The sequence below is a fragment of the Talpa occidentalis genome, unplaced genomic scaffold, assembly GCF_014898055.3.
Source record: "Talpa occidentalis isolate TD23 unplaced genomic scaffold, MPIMG_talOcc4v2.1 talOcc4.15, whole genome shotgun sequence".
NCBI classification, from domain to species: Eukaryota; Metazoa; Chordata; class Mammalia; order Eulipotyphla; family Talpidae; genus Talpa; species Talpa occidentalis.
In genome coordinates, this window is record NW_023601543.1 from 23,801,174 (window position 1) to 23,826,514 (window position 25,341).

General features: G+C 34.5%; 1 protein-coding gene across 1 annotated transcript in view; it reads right to left on the reverse strand.

Annotated features, from left to right (window-relative positions):
* HTR2C (5-hydroxytryptamine receptor 2C) overlaps positions 1-25,341 on the reverse strand; it is a 70,750-nt gene that overhangs the window by 14,253 nt on the left and 31,156 nt on the right. The window contains exon 3 of the mRNA XM_037512927.1: positions 5,136-5,336. Coding sequence (XP_037368824.1) covers positions 5,136-5,336 — 201 coding nt within the window. The remainder of the gene's footprint in view (positions 1-5,135; positions 5,337-25,341) is intronic.

Consider the following 25,341-nt stretch of genomic DNA (forward strand, 5'->3'; position numbering starts at 1 on the left):
AATATGCAAAGTTGAATAATCTAAAATTTCCAGGCAAAATCTGAAAAATAAGAGTAATAAGTGGTGACTGGCTATATCAGATAAAATTTAGTATAAAACTTTTAAAATTAAAATTATGATTGTCACACAAAAAGACACACTAGTGGAGGAGAATGTAAACTTCAGAAATAGGCTCAGATAAGTAAGAAAATTTTATATTTTATAAAGATGACATCTCAAATCACAGAGCACATGGATTTTTAAAATATGAGACAACTGAATGATTATTTAGAAGACAAATTGAATGCATGTTCACCATATGAAAGTTCTAAATGTATCAGAGTTTTAAATATAAAAAATAAGCAAAATGTAGCAACTTACTATCCAACCCGAGAGTGGGGAATTTCTATCTTTAACATAAGTTATAGCAATAACAAACACAGAAAATGCTCTCATTTATAGCATGTGAATTGTTTATTATTTGTCACTTATAAAAATTCATTTAAGAAATATGGTAAAAAAAACCAAGAACAAACAAAAGCCACAATTTGTGAAAAACTAATTTAGTAACAGAAAACTTAAACATATGTATGTAAACAAACTTAATTTCAACCAAATTAAAAAGATGCAGATTAAAACTACATAGATATAACTTTTCTCACCTATAGATTGGCAAAATTTTGAAATGCACTTTGTCAACATTAATGGTGGGAATGAAAATGATTCAGCTTCTAACAAAATGAAAATTCCTAAATTCTGAAAAATGTTTAAACTCTAAGTAAACGAATATGTACACATTTACACCTTGAAAAATCAATTTCATTTCTAGGAAATTATGTTGAAGATAATCTTTCAAAATTATGTAATGATATAGAGAGGGAGACTTGTACATGATTACTGCTGGTAGAATTATTGGTAATCACAAATTATTAGAAAACTTAAATGAGGAGATTGGTTAAATAAATGATGGTATTTCCACATAACATACTACTACTGGGTATAAAAAAATCAAAGTTAGATTTTTAATTGGAGTGTTGAGGTCTTTTACATGATATTTCATCTTATGTCTACCATTTGCTATGAATTGAAATAGAGTGACTTCTAGGATATATTAAAAATGGCATAGATATATAGGCATAGCAGTATTCTAGTAGCAAAATATTGACATATATGTGGTATTTTATCTCTTATCTAAGAAAGGAAAAACAATGTTTTTTGCAAAATCTCCAGAACTGCACTCCAGAAATTAGTGAATGGGCTAACTAGCCATAGCAATTCTCTGTGTGTATGTAATTTTAACTTTTGGAACAATATATTAAGGTTTTACATAATAAAAAATTAAAGTTGACAAGTTTGGAGAAATCACTACTGAATATATACAGAAACCAAAAAAATTTTAAATGTAAACAACTAGTGACTGAACCACGCTGCAGAAAAATAATCAAACTAATCCTAGCATTTTGAATACAATGCTTTGATTATATATACATATGTACACCTTTAGTGGAAAACAATATAAAGACAAAAAATTGAAATAAAATTTTAAACATAGCATTTAATTTATTGGTAGTGGTATGAGGATAGTAATTATAAAATGAATTAGTTGTATTGCAGGTTTATAAAATACAAATAATAAATAGAGGCCTCCCTGGTGGCATAGTGGTTTGAGCTCAGTGCTGTGAGGCTGTCCACAGCCTCTGCAGTGCAGTTTCAATTCCTGGCCAGCCAGGGGGGTGCCCACATGGAGCAGCTGTCCTCTCCTGTCTCACCCGCTGCTCCCCTCAGCAGTGTTTTTGGACCGTCTGCCTGATCTGCTTCCCACTCTGTCTTTGGTGAATCCTCTCACCCTCCCACACCTCTGGCCTGTACCCCAGCTTTTGTATGAATAAATAAATCTTAATATATATATAAATAAATAATAAATAAATGAATATATTGATGCTTTTCAGTAGTTTACTCACTGAGAAAAATGAACAACAATAAAGTTTGAGAAAGTAGAAGAATCCTGTGTGAGATTGGGATTAATGGCATAGATATATAGGCATAGCAGTATTCTAGTAGTAATGAGCCTGCTTAGATTCCATATCTTGTTTCATAAAACAACTGACCACTAAAAAGAATGGCTGATTTCAGGACCAGGGCTTAGAAAGTGAGGTATACCTGGCATAATTCATGCTAGAAAGTTTGAAAGTGCTCAAATGCTCATGGGTCATATCAAATGGTGTTCTCATTGTACAAATCTAGCACAATTTGAGCATTAAAATAATTAAAAACTAATAAATTAACTTACATTGATTACAAAAGAATTCATGTGTCTTTAGCAATATGAATAAATAAATAACAAGTAAAGTGTGTGTGTGTGTGTGTGTGTGTGTGTGTGTGTGTGAAGAACCCTTCCCTACAATATCGTGCCAACTAATACAGGAAAAAAGAATGATTGAGAGAAAATTATTATTGTAAAATGACACAATCACATATTGTTTAGGGAAGACTCACCAGAGGATTCTAAATCGACTGGGTCCAAGTTTGCTGAGAAACAACTTCTTAATTTCCAAATACTTGGAGTTTTTTTAGTTACCTTTTTGGTAAACATTTTTATCCCTTTCAATTTTATTCAAAAATACACATTTTATTATTCCAACACTTTGGAAATGTCTTTAGAATTAATTTATGGTCAAATATGATTAATATTTCCTTGCAAATAATGGAGCTATGTATATAGCTTGTAATGAGTAAATGGGCTCAGGTTTATTCATTGTCCTCATACAATTACTGGAGAAGGTATGTGAAAAATCATACACCGCGATTATAGATTAGTCCGTCTGTTCTTATAGTTCTGTCCATTTTTGACTTATACTCATCCATTGCTTATAAAGAAAAGACTCTATTCTGATAAATATTTTATTAGGCAATTTTCTTGTTCAACATCATAAAGTATAATTACATAACCATAATAATATATAGCCTCATACCCACCAAGAATATGGTGTAGCCTATTAGGATCACCATTGTATATTGGTCCCTTGTTGACATAAACATCTTTAAATGACACTCGACTGTCATTCAATGATGAAAAATCTATTTGACAGATTATTAATACAGCTACATAATCTTTCTGTTGGTTGGTGTTTGTGTGAAGTACCTTTTTTGATCCTTACTTTCCTTGTGCTTTATATATGCCTCTTACAAACACATCAGTTGGGTAATTTTTTCACATCCTGACAGTCTTAGAATATTTAGTTCATTTACAATAAATATAATTATGGTTATATTGGACTTAATTCTGCTATCTTGATAAATATTTTGTATTCTATTCTATCTACATTCCTTAACCTATCTTTTATTGCCTCCTTATATTACTTTATAATTTCCCTCTGCAATTTGGAAGTTAAACATTCCTTTTTCTGTTGTGATTACCCTTGAATGTACATGTTATATTTTATTCATTGAAAGTTAATATTTAATATAATTTCTATTTCTCTTCTAGACAATAAAAAATTTATTTTCAATTCTTTTTACTTACATACTATTTTTCCTGCATTTTAGTTCCATAAATATACTCACCCACAAAAGTCATTATTATTATTTTATAAGTAAAATTTTAAAACATATATTCACATATTTTCCACCTTGATTGATCTAAATCTTTTCTTTAATCTCCAACTTTCCATCTGCTGCCATTTCCTTTGCTTTAAGAATACCATTTAGTATTTCTTAAGTAGGAGGCTTCTTTTGTTCTGTTTTACCAGCTTTTGCTTTTTTCACAATGTATTTCACTTTTATTCTTGGAGTATATCATTGCTAAATATATGACTTTAATTCATTATTCACTTTTTATTAACAAATTGACACTATCATTTAAAAATCTGATTTTGATTGTTTCTGTTGGGAAGGTATTCATTCAGCTTATTGTTGTTCTATTGAAGTTGATATCTTCATAATTTTTTCCCCTTTATTTTTCAATGTCACTATGATGGGTATAATTATTTTATTCATTTTTCTTTAATGTGTGAATCTGTGTCTTTCATGAATTTGGAAAGCCATTATTTTACCAAATATTACATTTCTGCCATTGTTTTCTCTTCTTGTAGAACTCTGCCTGTTATCTTGTTATTCCCTTCTCTCTCTTTCCAGTTTTGCTTGTTTCATTCATTGCAGTTTCTTCTAACCAACCACAATTATTCGTCATGTCAGCCATGTCTACTTTGCCAACTAAATGTTTTTCTTGTGCTTAGGTTCCAGATTTTCTAGTTGTTTCTCAAATCTTAAATGCCACTCTTTAACTTGTAGCTCCTTGCTGAACAATTTGAGTTTAAGTTGTAATTTCCATATGCACATTACAAATAGTTACTTAAAGTCTATGCTTGGTAATTCAACCTTCTTGCATTTCTTTGTATTATCTTTTATTGCATTATAGCTGGATTATGCTTTCTTGCTTCTTCATGTACCTGTTTATCATCATATTATCAGTTACTAGAATTAAAAATTATTGAAGAAAATCATTTGAAACCTCAGATAACCATGATCGTATAGTGGTTAGTACTTTGTGTTGTGAAATCTCAGACAATCATTTTTCTCTCTTCAACCTCCCCAAATCTTAAAAATACATATATATTTTTCTCTTTTTGTATTATCATGGTTTAAGAAGATATTTAAAAACAGAAAGGAAATAGTGTATTTTAGGTTGATTTACAACATAGACATTTTTACCTCATGAATGTTCATATTGCACTATTAATTTTTCCACAGAAGATGACATTAGAATGAAAATATTATGATGAAAATTCTGAGAAAGATTTATCTTTTCTAGAATTTAAATGCTTTATTTTTAAAATTTAGACTTCATATATATTTTTCATCTTCAATTGTTTTAAAGATCTCAAAAATTTTGCATCTGTGTTGCAGAATTCATAGGCATATTGATGCATAAAATAATTTAGCACTATAAATGAAAAATTTATATTTATATACTCATATACATTACATTACATTATTGTTAACCTAGATACACAAATAGGTTAAGAATAATTACTAAACAGACGAATCCCGATTAAACGCAAATGTTACCAGTCGACGTCTGTACGTTGTTCACAGTACATAATCCGAAGGTATTGAGCATAGCCGCTGCAATTCTAATGGCCAGGGGAGTTCATTACCTATAGAAATTGCCCAAACTATAGCAATCTTCATGATGGCCTTAGTCCGTGAATTGAAACGGCTATGCTCAATAGGATTACGTATTGCTACATACCGATCCAGCGAGATAGCGCAGAGGTGCATGATGGACGCCGTAGAAAATAAAACATCTAAAGAAATCCAGACGGGGCACAAATATCTAGGTAGTGGCCAGACATAATCTGAAAGAGAACAGAAAGAAAGCATAGACATATTATTCAAATTATACTGAGTGTAGTTTTAAATTTTACTCTACATATATTTCCTTTCATAATTTAAATTTTCAAAGAAAGCGAAATTGGGGACCATTATTTTCCATGATGATGACATTGAGGACGCCTTCATTAGTGATTATGTTTATTGAGATATACATCACATAAAATTAATCACATTAAGGTGTATAAATCCAGTGGCATTTAGTATAATCACAATGTTATGCGACCATCACTTAAATTTCCAAATAGTTCATTATCCCAAAAGGAAGCAACAACATACCAAGCAGTGACTCCTCATTTCCCCCTCACCAGCTTCTGAAAATCTCTAACCTGCTTTTTATTTCTATGGGTTTATTTAATTTGGATATTTCATATAAATGTAATCATACTCTATGTGACATTTTCTGCCTGAGGATAGTTGGCTAGAAACTTAACCCAGATTTGAATGCATAGTATATAAATCTTTTTTAGACCCAAAGTAAGGCATTATAATTTATCTCTCTAAGTTAGCATATAAAGAAATGTGAACATTCATAAAAAAGTTTAAAATTCTCCAATTCATTTCATAAAAAAACAATATGGCAATATACAAACCCACAAAACACTGAAAAAAAGATTTGAGATAAATAACATTCATTGATATGGATTCTAAGTTAGACAGAAAATACTGACAAATCGAATCCAACCAAGTATCAAAGGCATAATAAAACATGTGAGAAAAAATTATTCCAAGAATGCAAGAGTTATTCAATATCATATCTTTTCACATTTGTTAACAAATTTTTGATCCTTTGATATATAATAAAGAACAAACTGATAAAATACATAAGTCATTCTTAAGTAAAACTTTATATATAAATAATTAAAATCCACTTAATTCTAATAATTTACCAAAAGTCATCAATGTTATAAATATTAATGCAGTAAATATATTTCAAATACATTAAATTCAGAAATTGTACAGGACAGAAATAAACAAAGATTTCAAAAAAGCTACCATAACCATGCTCAATGAAGGGAGGGTAGATGATCCTGAAATGAATAGAAAGAGGAATTATCAAATAAGAAGTAGAACTTATAAAAGGAATCAAGTGACATGTTCAGAGCTGAAAAAAACCCCACAATATCAGAAATAAAAAAAATCACTAGATGGTTGCAGTTGAAGAAAGGAGATGACAGATGAAGAGTCATTAAAAGTGACTGTAGATCAATAGAAATAGCTCAACTGAACAAAAGTGAGAAAAATTGAAAACAAATCAACTTAGAAGGAAACCATGAGATAACATGTGTATGTCTAACTTTTGAGCCATTGGACTCTTAGAAGAGGGGAAAGGTTGACACAGAAAAATAAATTAGAAGAAATAATGGTCTAAAGCATCCAGTATTTGCATCAACAGGGATGGAACTGGAGGGGATAATGCAAGCAACATAATTCAAAGGAGAAATACAAATATTGCATGGCTTCATTTATATGTGGACTAAAAAGAAACAAAACAGCTGCAGTAAAAAACAAACCAAAAAAAAAAAAAAAACCCTAGAAATCTAGAGTTTGTATAAAAAGCAATGTATGCCAACATTGCCTAAATTTAAAAAAAGAAGAGGAGGGGAGTGTAAAGATTAAAATGGGGAGGGAACAATGGACTATAAATAAAATGGTGGAGGATTATGAGGGCCTTGGTGGTGGGCCTGGTGTGGTAACATATATTTGGAGAGGTGTGATAATTCTGTATAATTATAATCCTAAAATCTTGCATCATATCTAATGTTGTAAACCAAGGTTACCTCAATTAAAAAAAAAAGAAATGATCAAAACATTTCAATGATCAAAACATGCAGAAAAATATGGAAGGAAAAAATATGGGATTGTTTTTCATTCCAATAGATAATTAAATCTGTTATTTTTTCTGAATATTTTTCTGCTTTACTTTAACTCACATATTTAATGAAAAAATAAATGTACAGACTTAAGAACTTTTGCAAAACCCAAATGATTAAGCTCAAAGAAAATTATGCCTATGCCTAAACACAATATACTATGGTGAAAACAAAATATAAAAAATCTTGAAGCAGCTGAGAAAAATCATTTTGTATAAGGGAGCAATGATATGAATAACTTCATATTTTTTTAATCAAAAACCAAGGAAGACAGAGGCAGTATAATCATAATAATAGAATTCTATATCTAGTAAAAATATATTTAATAACTGAGTGAGAAAGAGATTTTCATATAAAGGGAAACTGAGGACCTGATTGCCAGGAGATTGCTCTAAAAATGTTAAAATAGGTTCTCAGAAGGAAAGAAATTATATTACTAGAAAACTTGTAAACTTGAAGAATGTGTAAAGAACAACAGAAATGTTAAAAAATCTGGGAAAGATAATCAACTATTTTTCTTATGCTTTTAAAATAGATGTGAATGTCTGAAATTAAAATGATAACATTGAGACGCTTCTCAATGTACATAATGTGTTTCATATTACAATTGAAACAAAGGTATTTAAAGAACTCTATGTGGTTGCAAGTTTTTAATATTCACTTGAGGTGATAAAATTCTAAGTATCAAGGAATTTTGAAATATAGGTATGCATATTTTTATCTAGACAGCAATCACCAAAAAAATCTATAAACATTTGTATAGGCAAAATAGCAGTAGATCAATAAAAATGGAATACCAAAGTGAAATGCATAACCCCAAATAATTAAGAAATAGAAAAAAAAGAATGAAAAAGAGAAGGGATAAACAGAAAACAATAAAGTACTATACAAGAATCTAAATATTTATAAATCAGTCATTGCATTAAATGCAAATGGTATAAAGTATAAATTATACCAATTTTCAGAGAGTAGAATGTTGGATATAAAGAAAAAAAAGTAAACAAGACCCGAACCCAGTTATATGCTGTCTATAAGAACCCTGCAGGTTTAAATATAATGGTATAGATAGATAAATAGTAAAAGAATGGAAAAAGAAATATGAAACACTAATCAAAAGAATGCTGGAGGGAAAAAAAAGAATGGTAGAGTTGTTATATTAATATCAGACAAAGCAAATTTCAGATCACAGAATATTACCAAAGATAACACAGGCCATTTTATGAGAAAAATGTCCAGTCATCAAAGAAATATAGCAATCCTAAATATTTAGGCACGCGATAATAGGGCTTCAAATTTTTATAAGGCAAAAGAAAAGAAAGGCAAAATCCAAAGTACAATCATAATTTTGAGATGTCAGCATCTTTTCTGCAATAACTGGTTGAACACATAGAAAGAAATTTGATAATGATATAAAAGAACCGTACTACGCTATCAGTGAACTTGACCAAATTGACATTCATAAAACATTTCACCCAACAATAAGGGAATACACGTTCCTTTCAAGAGCCCCTGGAAAACTGACCAGGAAAAACCATATCTTGGGCCATAAAATAAATCTTAAGAATTTAGGATAATTGATACTATACAATATATAGTCAGTCTTAAAAGAATTAATCTAAAAAAATAACAAAAATAATCTTAAAAAGCCCAAGTATTTGGAAATTAAACATCATACTTCTACGTAGTCTGTGTTTCAAAGAGGGAGACTCAAATTAAATCAGAAAATAATTTGAACTAAATGTGATGCTGCTAAACTGTATTCATAGGGAAATTTCTAAATTAATGGTTTATCATAGAAAAGAGAAATGTTTCAAAGTCATGATCTAAGTTGCATATTAAAGTCCTAGACAAAGAAAGGCAAATTAAATCCACAGTTTTGAAAGAAAATAATAAATACCAAAGCAGTAACACAATAATAGAATTCAATGAAATGACATGCTGTTTTTTTGAAAAGACCAATTGATAACTTCTACACAGGGTCAGGAGGAAATAAAAGCTGAAGACACAAATTAACAATACTTATCAGTGACAAAAGAGGATATACCTCTACAGACTCAATAGACAATTATAAGGGAATGCTAGAAACAACAGTTTACCCATGGATTTTCAGGGAATTTTTGAATCCTTAGACATGAAACCACAAAATGCACTGAGTCCAAAATTCCAGAGACTGTACTGCTGAGGCAAGCAAACAGGTAAAAATGCACTGAATCCCCAACCCTGAGGCAGCCTTTTTCTTATCCTACTATTGGCCTAATTGTCACCTACTGAAGAGTGCCAAACTGAGGCTAGTTGACTGGAAACTTAATCCAGATTTGAATACATAGTTTATAAACCCCTTTTAGAACACCAAAATCTTTTGAGATGGTCTGGATAATGTGACTGCTAACTTAAAGTCTCTGGAAAACTCAATAGCACCCCAGAAAACTAAGCTGTCACTCAAGTTGGTGCTATTGGCAGCATTGTTTGTCTGCTAGAGTGTCTCCTATAGATCAGGAACTTTCATATACAGGTTCATAGTGAAATTTTCAGCTTTCTTTGGTGAAAATTGGGAAATTAAATATAAATCAGTGTATAAAATCTATACCCATATATATTTATTCTATTTAAATGACTCTTAATTTTAAATAAAAATCAATTTTTATTCTGAGATCACTTCCTCCCCTGCAGAAATGGCTGGATTGTGCTTTTCTAATTTATTACAGCCTCTCCCCTGCTGTTTTTGACCACTCAGTCTGCTCTGGATATTTCCTGATAACTTGCCTTTGACTCAGTTCTTTGGATATGATTGAAAACTGCATCTGGCATCAATTTTACATCTTCTAAATGTTTTGGGTGACAGGCCACTAACTTTATCCCTTGGAATCATGAAGCTCCTCTGGTAGCTTGATTCTTCCCTGATAGACTCTTTCCACCCACTTTAACTTGATTTAAAATTACTAGCTCTTCTCTGGGCTACTGTGCCCAAATCTATTGCTTCTGATGTTGCAAGTTATATCTATCTATATATCTATATATCTATATATTTTTTAATTTATCATTTTACCTTGATCCTCAGACCTGAAATTCTGGACTGCTTCTCAGGCTCTTACCTTTGCTTCTTTCTGCATGTAGGAATTGGATCCTACTTTCCTTTAGGTACTCTGCCTCTAAGCACCCAAGCAAATATGCCCAATTACTAAATCCCTCTACTTTGGTGCCATGCTCAGGATAGGAGGTCTAATCCCAAAGGCATTACCTGTATGGCTAGTGGAGTGGCTAGCTCTGCAGGACCTTCAGTTTCCATCCCTACTTGCTCAAAGCTTACAGATCCCCTTACATACTCACTGTCTCTAACCAAGATCACAGCATTCAGTGCACTATCCTCTACTAAATATATTTGTCAGAGTGCCTTACTGGTGATACAGCTCAGTATTTACATTTCCTTGACACGACACGTAGATTTCATGGTTCTTCGGTAAAGCAGAGTGGTGTTTCCAGCATCTGTCCCGACGAAGTGGGCAGGGAGATGGGACATCCTACATATGCAACCAGCCAGTGCCCTTTTAGTATAAAATAGGGATTTCCTGGCAGCACTATGCAGGATGTTCAACCTCCCCGCCCATGTGAAGGTTAACCGCTGCACCACAGAGTTCCAGTTGCTGTCAAGGGTTTGCTGTGTATTGATGTTTCTCTGTGTGAATGATTTCATGAAGGCTTCTTCCAGCCTGGTCTTCTGTTCCAGATGAACTGGCTGCAATAACTAATAGCCTAAATGATCAAGAAGTCTTGTAATTAATAACCCCCCTCTTACTCAAACATAAACCACATATCTCCAACAATATAATTTCCCATCAACTTAAAAGAGAAAATAGTTCTGACACAACTGCCAGGATATGTCAAGGGTTACAAGCGCTCTCCAACTTCACTCCCAACCCTTACAAAATAACATCTATGCCTAAACACTAGAAATAGACTTTATACTACACTAGAGGATGTATATAACTGGGCTGTATAAACTGTTTTGCCCAAGTTAGCCCAGTTGAAATGAACTGTCCCATATGTCCCATATGTGTCACAAGTTAGTTGCCAAAACCGCAGGACTATAAGCATCATCTTCACATGATGCTTTGTGTCTACTCAATTTGACAACCACTCAGCTGAGCTAATCCTGCCTTATATACTTGCGCCTCTCAAGTCGCTTGGCTCTTGAAACAATTTGTGAACCTGAAGTTCACAAGGACACCTAAAAGGTGAAATATGACATATAATATCTTTTGAAAACACCCTAGAATTGCTCCCTTGAAATAGTTTCCCAAGCCATATGGATGGAGCTCTCCATGTGAATTCTGATTGAACTAATTCCTTTAAGATCCAACTCAAGACCTCCCTTCGAGGCAAATGGTAAAGACTTCCATTTCTCTGTTGATATTTTCTTCAGAGTTGAATGGAAAGCAATTTTATGGACCTTGGGTACTGGGAAGGGGATAAGGACAAGGAAGAAATCATGAATATATTTTTAGTGCTCTCTGCCTAATCAAGTATACATTAATGAGGACACTTATTATATCTGTAAAATGTCACTCCTCCCTCTCAGTAGTGGTGGGATAGAGAGTGATGCAGGCAAAGGAGTGAAATAGTGAGTTATAATTATGACTTGAACTTTATGTCTCTGGATTTTCTAGATTTCATTTAGGCTTTATTTTGTTACAGCAAACACACCTGTATGCAGTAATTTATTTTTGAAGACAAAAAAAGCTTTTCTGACCATGTCGTTGATTTAGAGTGATTTCTAAGTCAATAGAAGAAAAAATACTTCTCAAAAGACTATCTAGTATTCATAATTTGTCAAGTCTTGACAACACTAGCTGGATTAAAATTTGTTAACACTCACAGGTACTGAATGATAAGTTACATGACCACTCTATCATTCTAATGCTCACTGAAGACCAAATAAAAATATTCTTTTCATTTTATTATGAATTTTAGAGTAATCTCTTTAGTGCCTAATAATATATTCATAAACACTACAATGCACACTGTTAAAGATCATTGTTCTAAATTGTGAATAAATGATTCCCGACCAAGTAATTAATTAGAAATTTTTAGACCAATAATTCTAACTTCTTTAGTTGCTATCGATTAACTTACCATGGAATTTGGAGGGATATGTTATTTTCTACAATATACTTTAAGCTAAAGACACAAGAATACTATTAAAATAAATTTGCATTTTCTTAAATTTGTATGTTCATGTTTTCCAAATAATCTATTTAAGTCTAGTTTAACAGCAACCAATACTAATGTGAACAACACGTTTTCTGATCCCAGGCAGATTTCTTAAAGCATCAGGCAGCAACTGTGATTTTAGATCACTCAAAATAACTCTAGGTCAACAAGGCACCATCTACAGCCTTTGTCAAACTACCTTCATAAGTGTTGTTTGTGAACCTCTAATCCACACTTACATCTGTTTCTCTAGTTAAGAGATACTCTTGATTACTGGCAGTAATCATCTAAGATTTGGAAATACATCTCCAAGTGAACTTGGGTTATTTGACCTTGAATATTCCCATGATCTCCCTTTCTTTTACATCATAGGTTGAAACCAATGCTTATTCATCACTTTCATGCACCCCATTTTCAAACATCCCCAGATGGTAAGTTTTAATAATGCTTTATACTTTTTATTTATCCTCTATTCAAACAGTTCTCTCTGCAGAATAATGAGACCATTAAAAGTGACTGTGAATTTTTTTTTTTTTAACAGAAAACGGACTCCTTCTAAAACTTCTAGAGGGGACCAGAGGCAATATTGACATACAATTTCATAGAATAAAAGCATTATATGTGTGATTTATATATTTGGTTGATTTTCATATATTGAACAAACTTTGCACTTCTGGGAAAGTACCCATTTGTCTTGTATTTAATTCTCTTTGTATGTTAGTGGATTCAGGTTCCTGCTATCTTGCTGAGGATATTTGCATCTAAATTCATAAGGGCTTTTCATTTGTAGTTTTGCTTCTGTTTTTGAAATGCCGTTTTCTAGTTTTGGTATCAGTATACTAGTTTCATAAAAAGAGTCAGGACAAGTTCCCCTCTCTTCTAATTTTTAGAAGAGTTTTTGAAGGATTGGTGTTAATTCTTTCAGGAAAGCACCAGACAGTTCTCTGGAAATGGATCTCTGCAGTTCTAATCTTGTTCTGTTCCCTCTTTTACTGCAGACTGTTGGTTTTCAGGTTACGTTGGAGGCTGAAAGGGGTATTGAGAATAGGGCAATGCTAACAATGATAACATGTCACACAGATGAATGTTCTTACCAAGATTCATTTTTCTTGAATAAACATTCCCTAGAATGCTGAAAGTCCCTAGTTAATTTCTAGAGATGTAAGTTAGTTAATTCTGACTCACTTTTAAAGAAGAAAGAATTTTGGAAGTCCTTATTCCACCATCTATTTTGCTGATGCAATGTTTCTGTTAAAAACACATCTTAATTTTGTAATATCACAGAGATTAGAAGTTGCATTTGTAGAAAATTTTTCACACTGAGACCATATTACTGATATAGAGCATGGCAGTAGTGATTTTGAATTTAGGTGTGAATGAAAACATCAAATTCATATTTATTTCTCATCATCTATGGGGTGCATAAACTTAGAGGCGTTCTTCTGAATAAAACAAGGGGTGTATTTTATAACACAGAATTAGAATTTAGTAACTGTCTGAAATATTTTGTCAGTGGTTTATCTCTTAATTTTGCTTGTTTTTACTTTTTGCTGCATTTCTTTTGTCCTAGTCTGCTTCGCATTTTTATGAAATGTTGCTGTAGTCAGAAATTTTATATTAACGTCACCAAATCTGTTAGTCTTCACATTTGTGTAATCATCTACGGTTTCTTCATCTCGGATGTTAAGTAAATCTCCAATAGTTGAGTAAATATCCTGTCCCACCTGTTGCATTTCTTCTGTTTTTAATTTGGATAGATTTTAAATAGTCAACATTTTAAACTTTCTAGAATTTATTTTTGAATATAAAATGAAGTAGAATTTAAACTTATCTAAAATGTTTTCTTTTTTCACATTTAATTCTTTTATTTACTTTTTTATTTATTTAAGTAGTATTGATTGCATTATGGCATTATGTAAGTTTGAGGTGTGCATCATTAAAAATAAATGCATTTAGGGCCTCCCCGGTGGCGAAGCGGTTGAGCGCTGGGCTATGAAACTGCCAGCAGCCTCTGTAGCACGGGTTTGATCCCTGGCTGCCTGCGAGTGTCCCACATGGCGTGCAGACCTCTCCTACTGCGCCCGCTGCTCCCATCAGCAGTGTACTTTGTTGATCTGCCTGTTCTGTTCCCCGCTCTGGCTCTGGCGGATTCTCTCACCCTCCTGCACTTCTAACTGTACCCAGTGCTTGTATGTATAAAAAATGGATAAATCTTTAAAAAAAAAACACATTTATATGTTACCTTAAGGTCACCACTAAAATCCCCATTCTGCCTTTCACTATGCAATTGTCTTCTTTTATCTAATTTACCCACCTCCCTTCACCTTCCTTTCTGGTAACTGTTAATTGGTCTCATAAAAACTTTTTTTTTAATGCATGGTTTCTTTTACTATCAATTTTGATGCTTCATTTATTAACAATAAGTATGATTTATTGCTATATACTTTTTTCTATTGATTCTTATACACACATATTATTATTATACCGGCTGTTTACTTGGAATGTATTAAGATAAAACTTTACCATTCTTTGAAAAGTCTTTATTAGGAATATGTATTGATTTTCACCCTCCACCAAGGTGAACTCTTGTTTATTGTGTATAACTTACCGCAAAACCATACGCAAATTCTTAGAGCATTAGATAAAAAGAAACGCGCATTAGAGGAATGGGTGAAGCAGGTAATGGAGGTTAAGTGTATGGTAATGGATAGAAACTAGATTTTGGTAGTGATAATGCTGTAGCATAGATACAGACGTCCAATTAGAATGCTGTAACACCTGAAACTTTAAGGTTATAAACCAATATCGCTTCAATAAAAATTTATTTTAAAATATATAAGCATTTGTAAAATATATGCTATTGAAAATATATAAGCATTTGTATAATACCTTATGCATTTGTGTGTGTGTGTGTGTGTGTGTATGTACAGCAATACCTTGAAAAAAAATTGTTTTGTAGTATAAATTCTGAGAGGGCTTTTCATCTTGAAATATAAGTCCCTGACTTAAGTTTTGATTCTGAAGTATCCACTTCAAAGTGGACTAGATAAATAAACTTATTGCCAGCCAAAGAACTAGAAAAAGAATCAGGATGTCTCCTCACAGGGAAATGCCTTTGTTTTGCAGATCCTCATTGATTTAGACAATTATTTGGGGCCTGCTTGTATCCCTCCCGCCCTCCCTACTCCCCTTCATCCTCCCCTCTCTCCTTCTCTCTCTCATTCTATTCCTCCCTCCTTTCCTCTCCCCTCCGTCCCTCCTAGCCTCTCTTTCCCTTCTTTCTTTCTCTGCCATACTTTAATTTCCAGCTTTCATGTTTTTAATTCACGAATAAAGAGATTCCAGGGCTTCTCCGGTGACGCAGCGGTTGAGCGCTGGGCTACGAAGCTGTCCGCAACCTCTGCAGCACCGGTTCGATCCCCGGCCACTGGCGAGGGTCCCACGTGGCGCGCAGACCTCTCCTGCCGCCCGCTGCTCCCCTCAGCAGTGTACTTCGTCAGTCTGCCTGTTCTGCTCTCCCCTCTGGCTCTGGTGAATTCTCTCACCCTCCCGCGCTTCTGACTGTAACCAGTGCTTGTGTAAATAAATAAATAAATCTTTAAAAAAAAAAAAAGAAATTCCAGGAAAATCTAGACCCTCAGCCTTGACCACAATGAAGGCAGAACCCCAGGTTCAAGTACATTTCCTCTCTCTACCTTGACCTTATTGTGGACACAGGTGTTCTATCTTCAGGTTTTATAAGTAATGAATCTTAATTTTTTTCAAAATTTCCTGAAGTTTATTTCTGAAAGGCATCTTGCAGTCATAAAAAGAACCACAAGAACAAGTATAGCCACAACATTAATTATTCATAGACTGGACTTGCACAAAACACAATACAATGAATCAAGAGCTACGACAAAAGTAATATACATTATGTTCTGAAAAGAATGAATAAGAAGTGACAAGACTACATAGAGAAATAATTTTCATGTCTGAGATAACAAGGTTTTTTTTTAGTATGTTACAGGCTTATTTTAAACCATTTTACTTGTACTTCAAAGTAACTGTCATTTAATTATTGGTAGTATATTAAGTTATGATGAATAACCTTAATTGTAAGTTTAAAGGATCTCTCTATATACCACATATGAGTAAAATCATGGAGAGTTTGGCTTTATCTAGTTTTATTTTACTAAGCATAATTCCTTCTAGGTTCAGCCATATATAAATAACAAGAAAGTAAATGTGAAGTAAATTAAAAAAAATAAACTTTTGGTCCATAAGACCAATTAGTGGTTATGAGAAAGGAAGAAGAAAGGGTGGTGGGTAAGTTGTCTAAAAGGGGAAAATGATATGGTGATGGATAGAAATGGACTTTTAGTAATGAATTAATGTAGTACATACATTAGCTCAGTTAATGATGTAGATGTCAGTCTACATGTTCCATGGTGTCACAATTCCTGTGATTATTGACATAATCAGCCCCACCCAGATTCTAAACCAATGAGAGACGTCTTTGTAGTGTATTAAGAATTCTTTTCTTTTTTTTTTTAAAGATTTATTTATTTATACATAGAAGAACTGGGGTCCAGGCCAGAGTTTTGGGGGGGGTGAGAGGATTCACCAGAGACAGAGTGGGGAACAGAATAGGCAGATCATCTGAAATACACTGCTGAGGGGAGCAGTGGGTGAGCAGGAGAGGGCTGCTGCGCCATGTGTGTCACCTCGCTGGCTGGGGCTCGAACTTGTGCTGTAGTGGCTGCGGTGAGCTTCATAGGTTGTGTCTTAACCCTTGCACCACCAGGGAGGCCCCTTAGGAATTCTTCACAACCAAGTTTGTCTTCAGAGGCCAGACTGCTCAGCAGCTGGTCTCAGAGCTTTGGTTCCTGGCTTGGCTTCTAGATATTTTAACAGCTTTACTATTGAAGAGATCTTTCATTGACTAGAGACTTAACCTGCCATTCTGTCTGGGGGCAGGATCTCAACTTTTGGACTTCTACATTTATCTCATTTCTAGATCCTTCTGACTGAAAATCCTCTCCTGCCTTGCATCTTCTCCCAAGACTGAATATGAAGACTACCAAAAACATCCGATATGATATCACAAACAGTTCCTTTGAACTATCCAAATATTCTACATTTCAACTGTAATTTGGTAATATAGACAATGAATTTGGACTTAATATACTGAACCAGTTTTCAAGATGGGGATAGCACTTTTCACTGGACTGTTTTATCCTACTTTGGAAGAAATTTATGAAGGAATTAATGGACCTCCCTCACCAATTTGCCATCAAATGTTTCCAAATCCATACTTCTTGAGTCTGTTTCTGACATTACATAATCATCAAGGGTGTAGCTTTAAATGCTTGTATACATTAATAAAGGAGACTGAAAAATATTTTGGCTGTATATGATGGTTTTTTGGGGGTAGATTTTCATCAGCAGTGTGGTATAACTGTTTTTATGAATGTAAATGTAAAATTCTTTTTGACTTCGTAATTCTACAGTATATTTTAAAAAATTAATCATAGGCCTCCCCGGTGGCACAGTGGTTGAGCGCTGGGTTGTGAAGCTGCCCGCAGCCTCTGCAGCGCTGGTTGGATCCCCGGCCACCGAGTGAAGGTCCCACATGGCGCGCAGACCTCTTCTGCCGCTCGCTGCTCCCCTCAGCAGTGTACTTCGGTCCTTCTGCCTGCTCTGCTCCCCGCTCTGGCTCTGGTGAATTCTCTCACACTCCCATGCTTCTGACTGTACCCAGTGCTTGTATGTATAACTAAATAAATAAATCTTTAAAAAAATTAATCATAAATATTAAAGGACATTTTGTTAGGTAAAATATTAAAAAACTAGTTATACTCTGATATTTTTACTTTTCTTATATTCAACAAGATATCCAATATTGATCATAATAATTCAAATTATAATCTGGTAATACTCATGAGAAGAACGAAAACTAGTATCTACTACTACAATTCAACACCAGGTTATTAGGGCTTAATAAGATGGCATTGTCATCATTCCCTCTAAACAAATTCTGTGCTTGTCAAAGACACTAGAAAATATTAACATAAAATATGGCCTGGTTTACAAAAATGTAGATTTTTAAATTATGTAAGCCATGTAAGGGATGAGAAACAAAACTGCAGTAACCAAGAGGGAACCACAGAATTGTGATGTGTCTGTACCCACATATAATACTTTCTGGGTAAAATCCATTTGGGTAAATAAATAACCATTCACAGATTAGTAAAGTAAATAAGGGAAGGTAGTAAGATGTAAAATATGTCAAGAATTGTGGCTGCACATAGCAGTAGGAAAAGGTGACACAAAAAGAAGTGGTTGTTTTACCTTGAGGAACTTTGTTTGGAACATGAACTGGTGGTTATTAAAGGATGACTAATGAAGTAAAGTGCTAAGAACAAGTGGTAACTTCCAGAAAATGAAAACTTTCCCAGAAAGAAGCTTCCTGCAATAATAATTCTCTTATTTTCTATTCATAGTGTGCATTTAGAAATAAACTGATAAATTATTCAGCTTTGATAGGCAAACTGTAGATTTAATATGCTAATATATTCTCAGTTAATCAAATCTTTGTGATGAGTGCTTGCAATGGGATATGCCTTTTCCATATGGCAGATGTTGCCAGTGTTAAGTGGAGGAGAAATGCCATGTAAAAGTAATAGAGAAAAAATGTAAGAGTTTCCACACTATGAGTGCTACGTGTCTGTGTGTGTGTGTGTGTGTGTGTGTGTGTGACATCTATATTTTCTTTGAACAAACATTTCTGAAATTTACATGGAAGTACAGAAGACCCTGAATAGCCAAGAAATCCTGACAAAAATGAAAGCTGGTATCACAGTTTTAGGCTGCAAATTATACTATAAAGATATAGTAATTAAAACTGGGCCCCCCTGGTGGCACAGAGGTTAAAGACACAGTGTATATCAGGCTATCTCCAGCCACTGAAGCACGAGTTTGATTCCCCCGCCTGCCAGGGAGCTAACCCACATGGAGCAGCAGAACTCACCTGTCTCGCCTACTGCTCAGCAGTGTATTTCAGTAGATCTGCCTGTTTTGCTCCCCAACTCTGTCTCTGGTGAATCCTCTCACCCCCACACCTCTGGCCTATACCCCAGTTCTTGTATGCATAAATAAATAAATCTTAAAAAAATAAAAATAAAGGGCCTCCCCGATGGCGCAGCGGGTTAAGCACTGTGCTGTGAAGGTGTCCGCAGCCTCTGCAGTGCTGGTTCAACTCCCGGCTGGCCAGAGAAAAACCCACATGATGTGGCAGACCTCTCCTGCCTCGCCCGCTGCTCTCCTCAGTAGTGCCTTCAGTCGGTCTGCCTGTTCTGCTCCTCACTCTCTCTGGTGAATTCTCTCACATTCCTGTGCCTCTGACCTGTACCCCAGTTCTTGTATAAATAAATAAATCTTTAAAATAAATAAATAAAATTAAAAATAAATAAAAATAAAAAAACAGTAGTACTACATAAAACTAAAAAGCTTCTTCGCAGCAATGAAACTATCATTAATAAGAAAAGTCAGCAGCATAGGATGCATAGAAAAAATAACCTTATTATACTGCTGGTGGGTATGGGAACTGGTGAAATTGTGTAAAGTAATCTGGATTTACCTTTAAAAATTAAAAATAGAAATAATGTACAACTGGGAAATCCAACTATGGGAATATATTCACAGAAAATGAAACCATCAACAAAAATCCTCACATGTTCTACAGTATTCTACAGGAATATTATTTACAATAGCTGAAATGGATGAAATGGAGGGAATCTGAAAAAATTACTATTATTATATATAGCAAAACAAGTCAGAACAAAACCCCCCCAAATGTTTGGATATTCATATAACAGACAATTGAACAATGGGAAACACTTTCAAAAACTACTGGATATCAACAAACATCCTGAGGGTTCTGAGTATAAGAGGAAGAGGGAGGGAAAGAGACAATGGGACACAAGGAATGGTGGTAGGGGGAAAAGATAAAAAGGAAAAAAAACAAAGTTAAAAGATATTTTGGCTTTTCTCTTAAAATAATTAAGACACCATACTCATTGGGAGAAGATATTTACACATCAAAGTTCAAACAATGAACTAATAACCAAAATGTACAAACAACTCAACAACAACAAAAATAAACAGCTCAATAAAAAAATAGACAGAGGAACTAAACAGACACTTCTCCAAAGACATATGGATGGTTAACAGGTCAGTAAAAATGCTCATGATCACTTATCATTAAGAAAATGCAAATCAAAACCACAAGGAGATACCGCCTCACACCTGTGTGAGTGGCTCCTCTCAAAAAGACCAGAAACAACAAATGACGGACAGGGTGTGGAGAAAAAAGAACCTTTGTACATTGTTGCTATAGGAGTCCCTATGAAAAATAGTATTGAGGTTTCTTAAATCATTAAAAATTGATCTACCATATGATCCAGCAATTCCACTTCTAGGCATCTATCTGAGAAATGCAAAGACTAACTCAAAGGGCTATATGCACCACTGTGTGTATTGCAGCACTATTTACAATAGCCAAAGTATGCAAACAACATAAGTAAGTATGCAAGAAAAAAATGAGTGGATTTGAAGATGAGGGGTGTGTGCGTGTGTGTGTGTGTGTATACACATATATACACATACACGTACATACAATGGAATACTACTATACTACTGAACTATAAAAAATATAAACTGGACACTTGCAACAATATGGATGTAGCCGGAGGGGATTATGATAAGTGAAATAAATCAAACAAGTCAAATGGAAGAAAACAAATACTGGGTATTGTCACTTAATGTGGACTAGACAGAGAACCAGAACAAAGGGTCAGATAAAACCAAACTAATAACAATATCTAGAAATCTGACTTGAATTGAAGCTATCAAAGAGGAAGGGGCAGGAGGAGATTAAAAAATTTGGAAAATTTGCCCTTTGTGACAACATTGATGGAACTAGAGAGTATTATACTAAGTGAAGTAAGTCTGAAGGAGAAATACTACATGACAACATTAATTTGTGGAACATAGAGAATATATAGTGGAATACATTCCACTATATGCAGAATATGGAGAAATAAAACAAAGGAAGCATCAAAACTAAACCAAAGCAAATTCTAGAAACCTGACTGTACACTTGAGGCTGCATAAGTAGAGGTTGCTGGGTGGGGAGGAGGCTCAAACCACTATGGTGGGGAGTTATGGGTGTATCCGGGTATGGTATGTTAGCATACACTTAAAACCTTCTTAGGTTTTAACTATCTCTCTAAATCATATACAGTGTTGTAAATCTTACTTCAGTAAAAATAAAATTGTACAATAAAATAATTTTTTCTCAATGGTGAGAATTTTAAATGTGATTTTCACATTTTTTCAAATGCTTTACTGAAACTATGGCAATAATCAGATCATATTTTCCTATCTTTTCAATATTACTCAGTAAATAAAAATGTTTGCTTTTGGACCTCCCTGGTGGCGCAGGCGGTTGAGTGCAGCTTTGTGAAGCTGTCCGCAGCCTTTGCAGTGCCAGTTCGATCCCACAGGCCTTAGAGCAACCCACATGGCGAGCAGACCTCTTCTGTTTCACCCCGCTGCTCCCCTCAGAAGTGTATTTCATTCATTCTGTCTGCGCTGTTCCCCACTCTGTCTCTGGTGAATTCTCTCACCCTTCCATGCATCTGGCCTGTACCCCAGTTCTTGTATAAATAAAATAAATCTTTTAAAAAAAGTTTGCTTTTTAAATGACTGACAAACTTGCTTTATGGGAAATTGAAAATATGAAATGTCAGAAGAAATGATGTTGATACCGGTACAGGGTTGATACCGGTACAGGGCTGACTATGGGGTTATGTTATGAGAAGACCCTGAGCTTAGCCCAACAAAGGATAATTAGAGAAGCTACACATCTACCACCTATAGAACAGATGAATCATAGAGCAATATTTGAGAGTCAGATAGGCAGGTAACAAAAGAATAAAAGGGGCCTCCGTGGTGGCACAAGGGGTTAAGATGCAACCTCTGAAGGTATCTGCAGCCACTGCAGCATGAGTTCGATCCTGGCCGTCCAGGGAGCTACCCACATGGCGCAGCAGACCTCTCCTGTCTCACCCGCTGCTCCCTTCAGCAGTGTACTTCAGTCAATCTGCCTGTTCTGTTCCCCACTCGGTCTCTGGTGAATCCTCTTACCCCCCACATGTCTGGCTTGTATCCCAGTTCTTGTATGAGTAAATAAATAAATCTTTAAAAAAAGAATAAAAATAATAAAAATGATGAGAAAGCAAAATATAACATTTGTGGTACCCATGGGAGACAGCAGGATAAACATAACAGGAAAAACTTCCTTTCACCATTGGTACCTCTTGAATCCTAGTTCCTTTGTTGCTTGCTTTCTCTAGATTAAATGAACTATTTGGCTATATTCCTAGCTTTCAATCTTTATATTTTGCTCCCTGAATCATGAAACTCAATGGCATTTTCTGAGATCACTACCCTTTTTATGTGTGATGAATTAGCTCATATTCCTAATGGAAGTGTGAGGAAAGCACAGAAACTCCATGCAGAAGTTCCTCATTTCGCTTTATGATTTTCCATCATTATCTCTAATGGTATCATTAAATTAGACTTTGAAGCTAGTCTCCAGAGACTCCTATTTGCTCAAGAAAAAGAGGGAGATAAGAAAGCTTATTATCTTGTATTTGGAAGTTCATTCAGCTAAAATCACATAAGGATACATCATAGTCAGTGCTTGAAAGTAGGTAACTTCCATAATCATATTACAAAATCCCTGATGCTGATTCCAAAAATACAATGTCTCAAATTAAAATAATTTATTAGGCAGCTCTCTCAGGAGCATGCTGCAAGAAATTTCATAAATAGAATTTTTTTTTTAAATAGGAGACACTCATACCTCATTGCACTACTACTTTCATCAAAGACTCTTTGTGGTTCACAATAAAAAAGCAAAACAGTGGCCTCCCTGGTGGCAAAAGGGGTTAAGACGCAACCTATGAAGCTGTCCACAACCTCTGCAGCATGAGTTCGAACCCCAACCTGCCAGGGAACTACCCACATGGCGCAGCAGACCTCTCCAGCCTTGCCCACTGTTCCCCTCAGCAGTGTGTTTCAGTCAATCTGCCTGTTCTGTTCCCCACTCTGTCTTTAGTGAATCCTCTCACCCCCCACACCTCTGGCCTACACCCCAGTTCTTGCATGCATGCATAAATAAATCTTTTTAAAAAAGCAAAACAAAGGATCATATAAAACCAAATTAAAAAAAAAAAACTAATCCTTGAAAGCTGACTGCAGAATGGGAGCAACCAAAGAGGAAGGGGAGATGGGGGGAGAAGGGGAGGGATGAGAAATTAAGAGAGGAGGGTGCACAGGAGTCTATGGGGTGGACTGTGGGTTTTTGGGTGGTGTGTGTACTATGGCAACAACACCTGAGTGGGGGTGTCCTGCACTTCTATAGTGCAAACAATGATGCAAAAGTATATCAAGTCAACAAAAATATTTTTTAAAAAGGAGAAAAAATGTGTCCAAGAGGAAGTCAGCATTTAACTTGATAGGAGCTAACTCATAAAATGAGACAATCTAAGCAAGGGAAGCCTTGCTAGGAGGGAGGCAAATAGGCCACCACAATAGTCAAAAACAGGTGCAGAAAGGCTACTCCTGATTGGAACTCATTTTACCACATCTGGACACACAGACATCTATAGCAGCAAGTGATCTTTCCTCTCTCCTTAGATTCTATGGACATCAGTGCTTCCTTTTCCTTGTATTGGTGGATGACAAATTTTGGGGAGGATCTGTACGATTCTGAGTAGAATCTCTACTGTGACCTAGACAGGAGTCTTCAAAATACTTATTGGTGAATGTAGTAACCAATAATGTATTAACCAAATTAAATGTACAGCATTCAGAGGGAAAAAGATAATACTGCAAATGATAAGGGAAAATTTTTGAATTAGGCCTTTGTAACTACGTTAATGTAAAGGCTGCTGAATATTCTTGATTACCTAATATGGGCTCCCTAAATTCTTTTACTGCTGCCTTATGTTCGACACTGCTTTAGTCTACCTTGAGTCCTTCTGTGATTAATATGGGCTGACATATCTTTTAATGAAAGGTTAGCTGCTTCAAGGGTAAGAGGGCTAGAGAAAACAGCTCTAAAATCTTACTCCTATGGAATGGGCCAGTACATATTATATGATTAATAGTGCTCTGGATTAATTTGTAAGTTTATATTGGTCTGTCCTTGTCATAAAAGCCATGACTACACTTTAAATTTTGGCCGGTAACATGTATTTTTAAGTAAATATTGCAGTAACACACGGAATACTTTAAGCTTATTGCCAGTTATTGATGTCTGGAATGCCTATTTGCTCTTTGCATAATATGAGAAAAAAAGGACAGCCAAGAACAAATATATATGATTATCCAAAATATACCAAAAGAAGTAAATGCTGATAGTTTTTCCATCAGTATGAACTGTGGCTAGGGTCTGTCTGATACCATGAGTTATTTGTAGGGTATAAAAGTCCTCCAGATATAATAGTGACTTGACAAAGCTGGAGAAAATCACATAAAGAGTAGGTGTGGATACAAGACTGGCACCAATCTTCCTCTACCTGAACTTAGTAATTAAAAAAATGATATAAAATAAAAATTAAATTTTTTCACTTACAGTCTCAAAAAATTTTAATGGAAAAAACATAGTATTCTATTGTCTAAACACTAAACTCTAAATGTATTTGAATTTCAATTCAAGGCACATTATATAGTTTGACATGTTTGACTCTTTCTAGCGTCCTTTAACATTAACTGACCCACCATTCAAGGGCTAATTTCCTTAATTATGACGTACATTCTTAAATTTCCACTCATT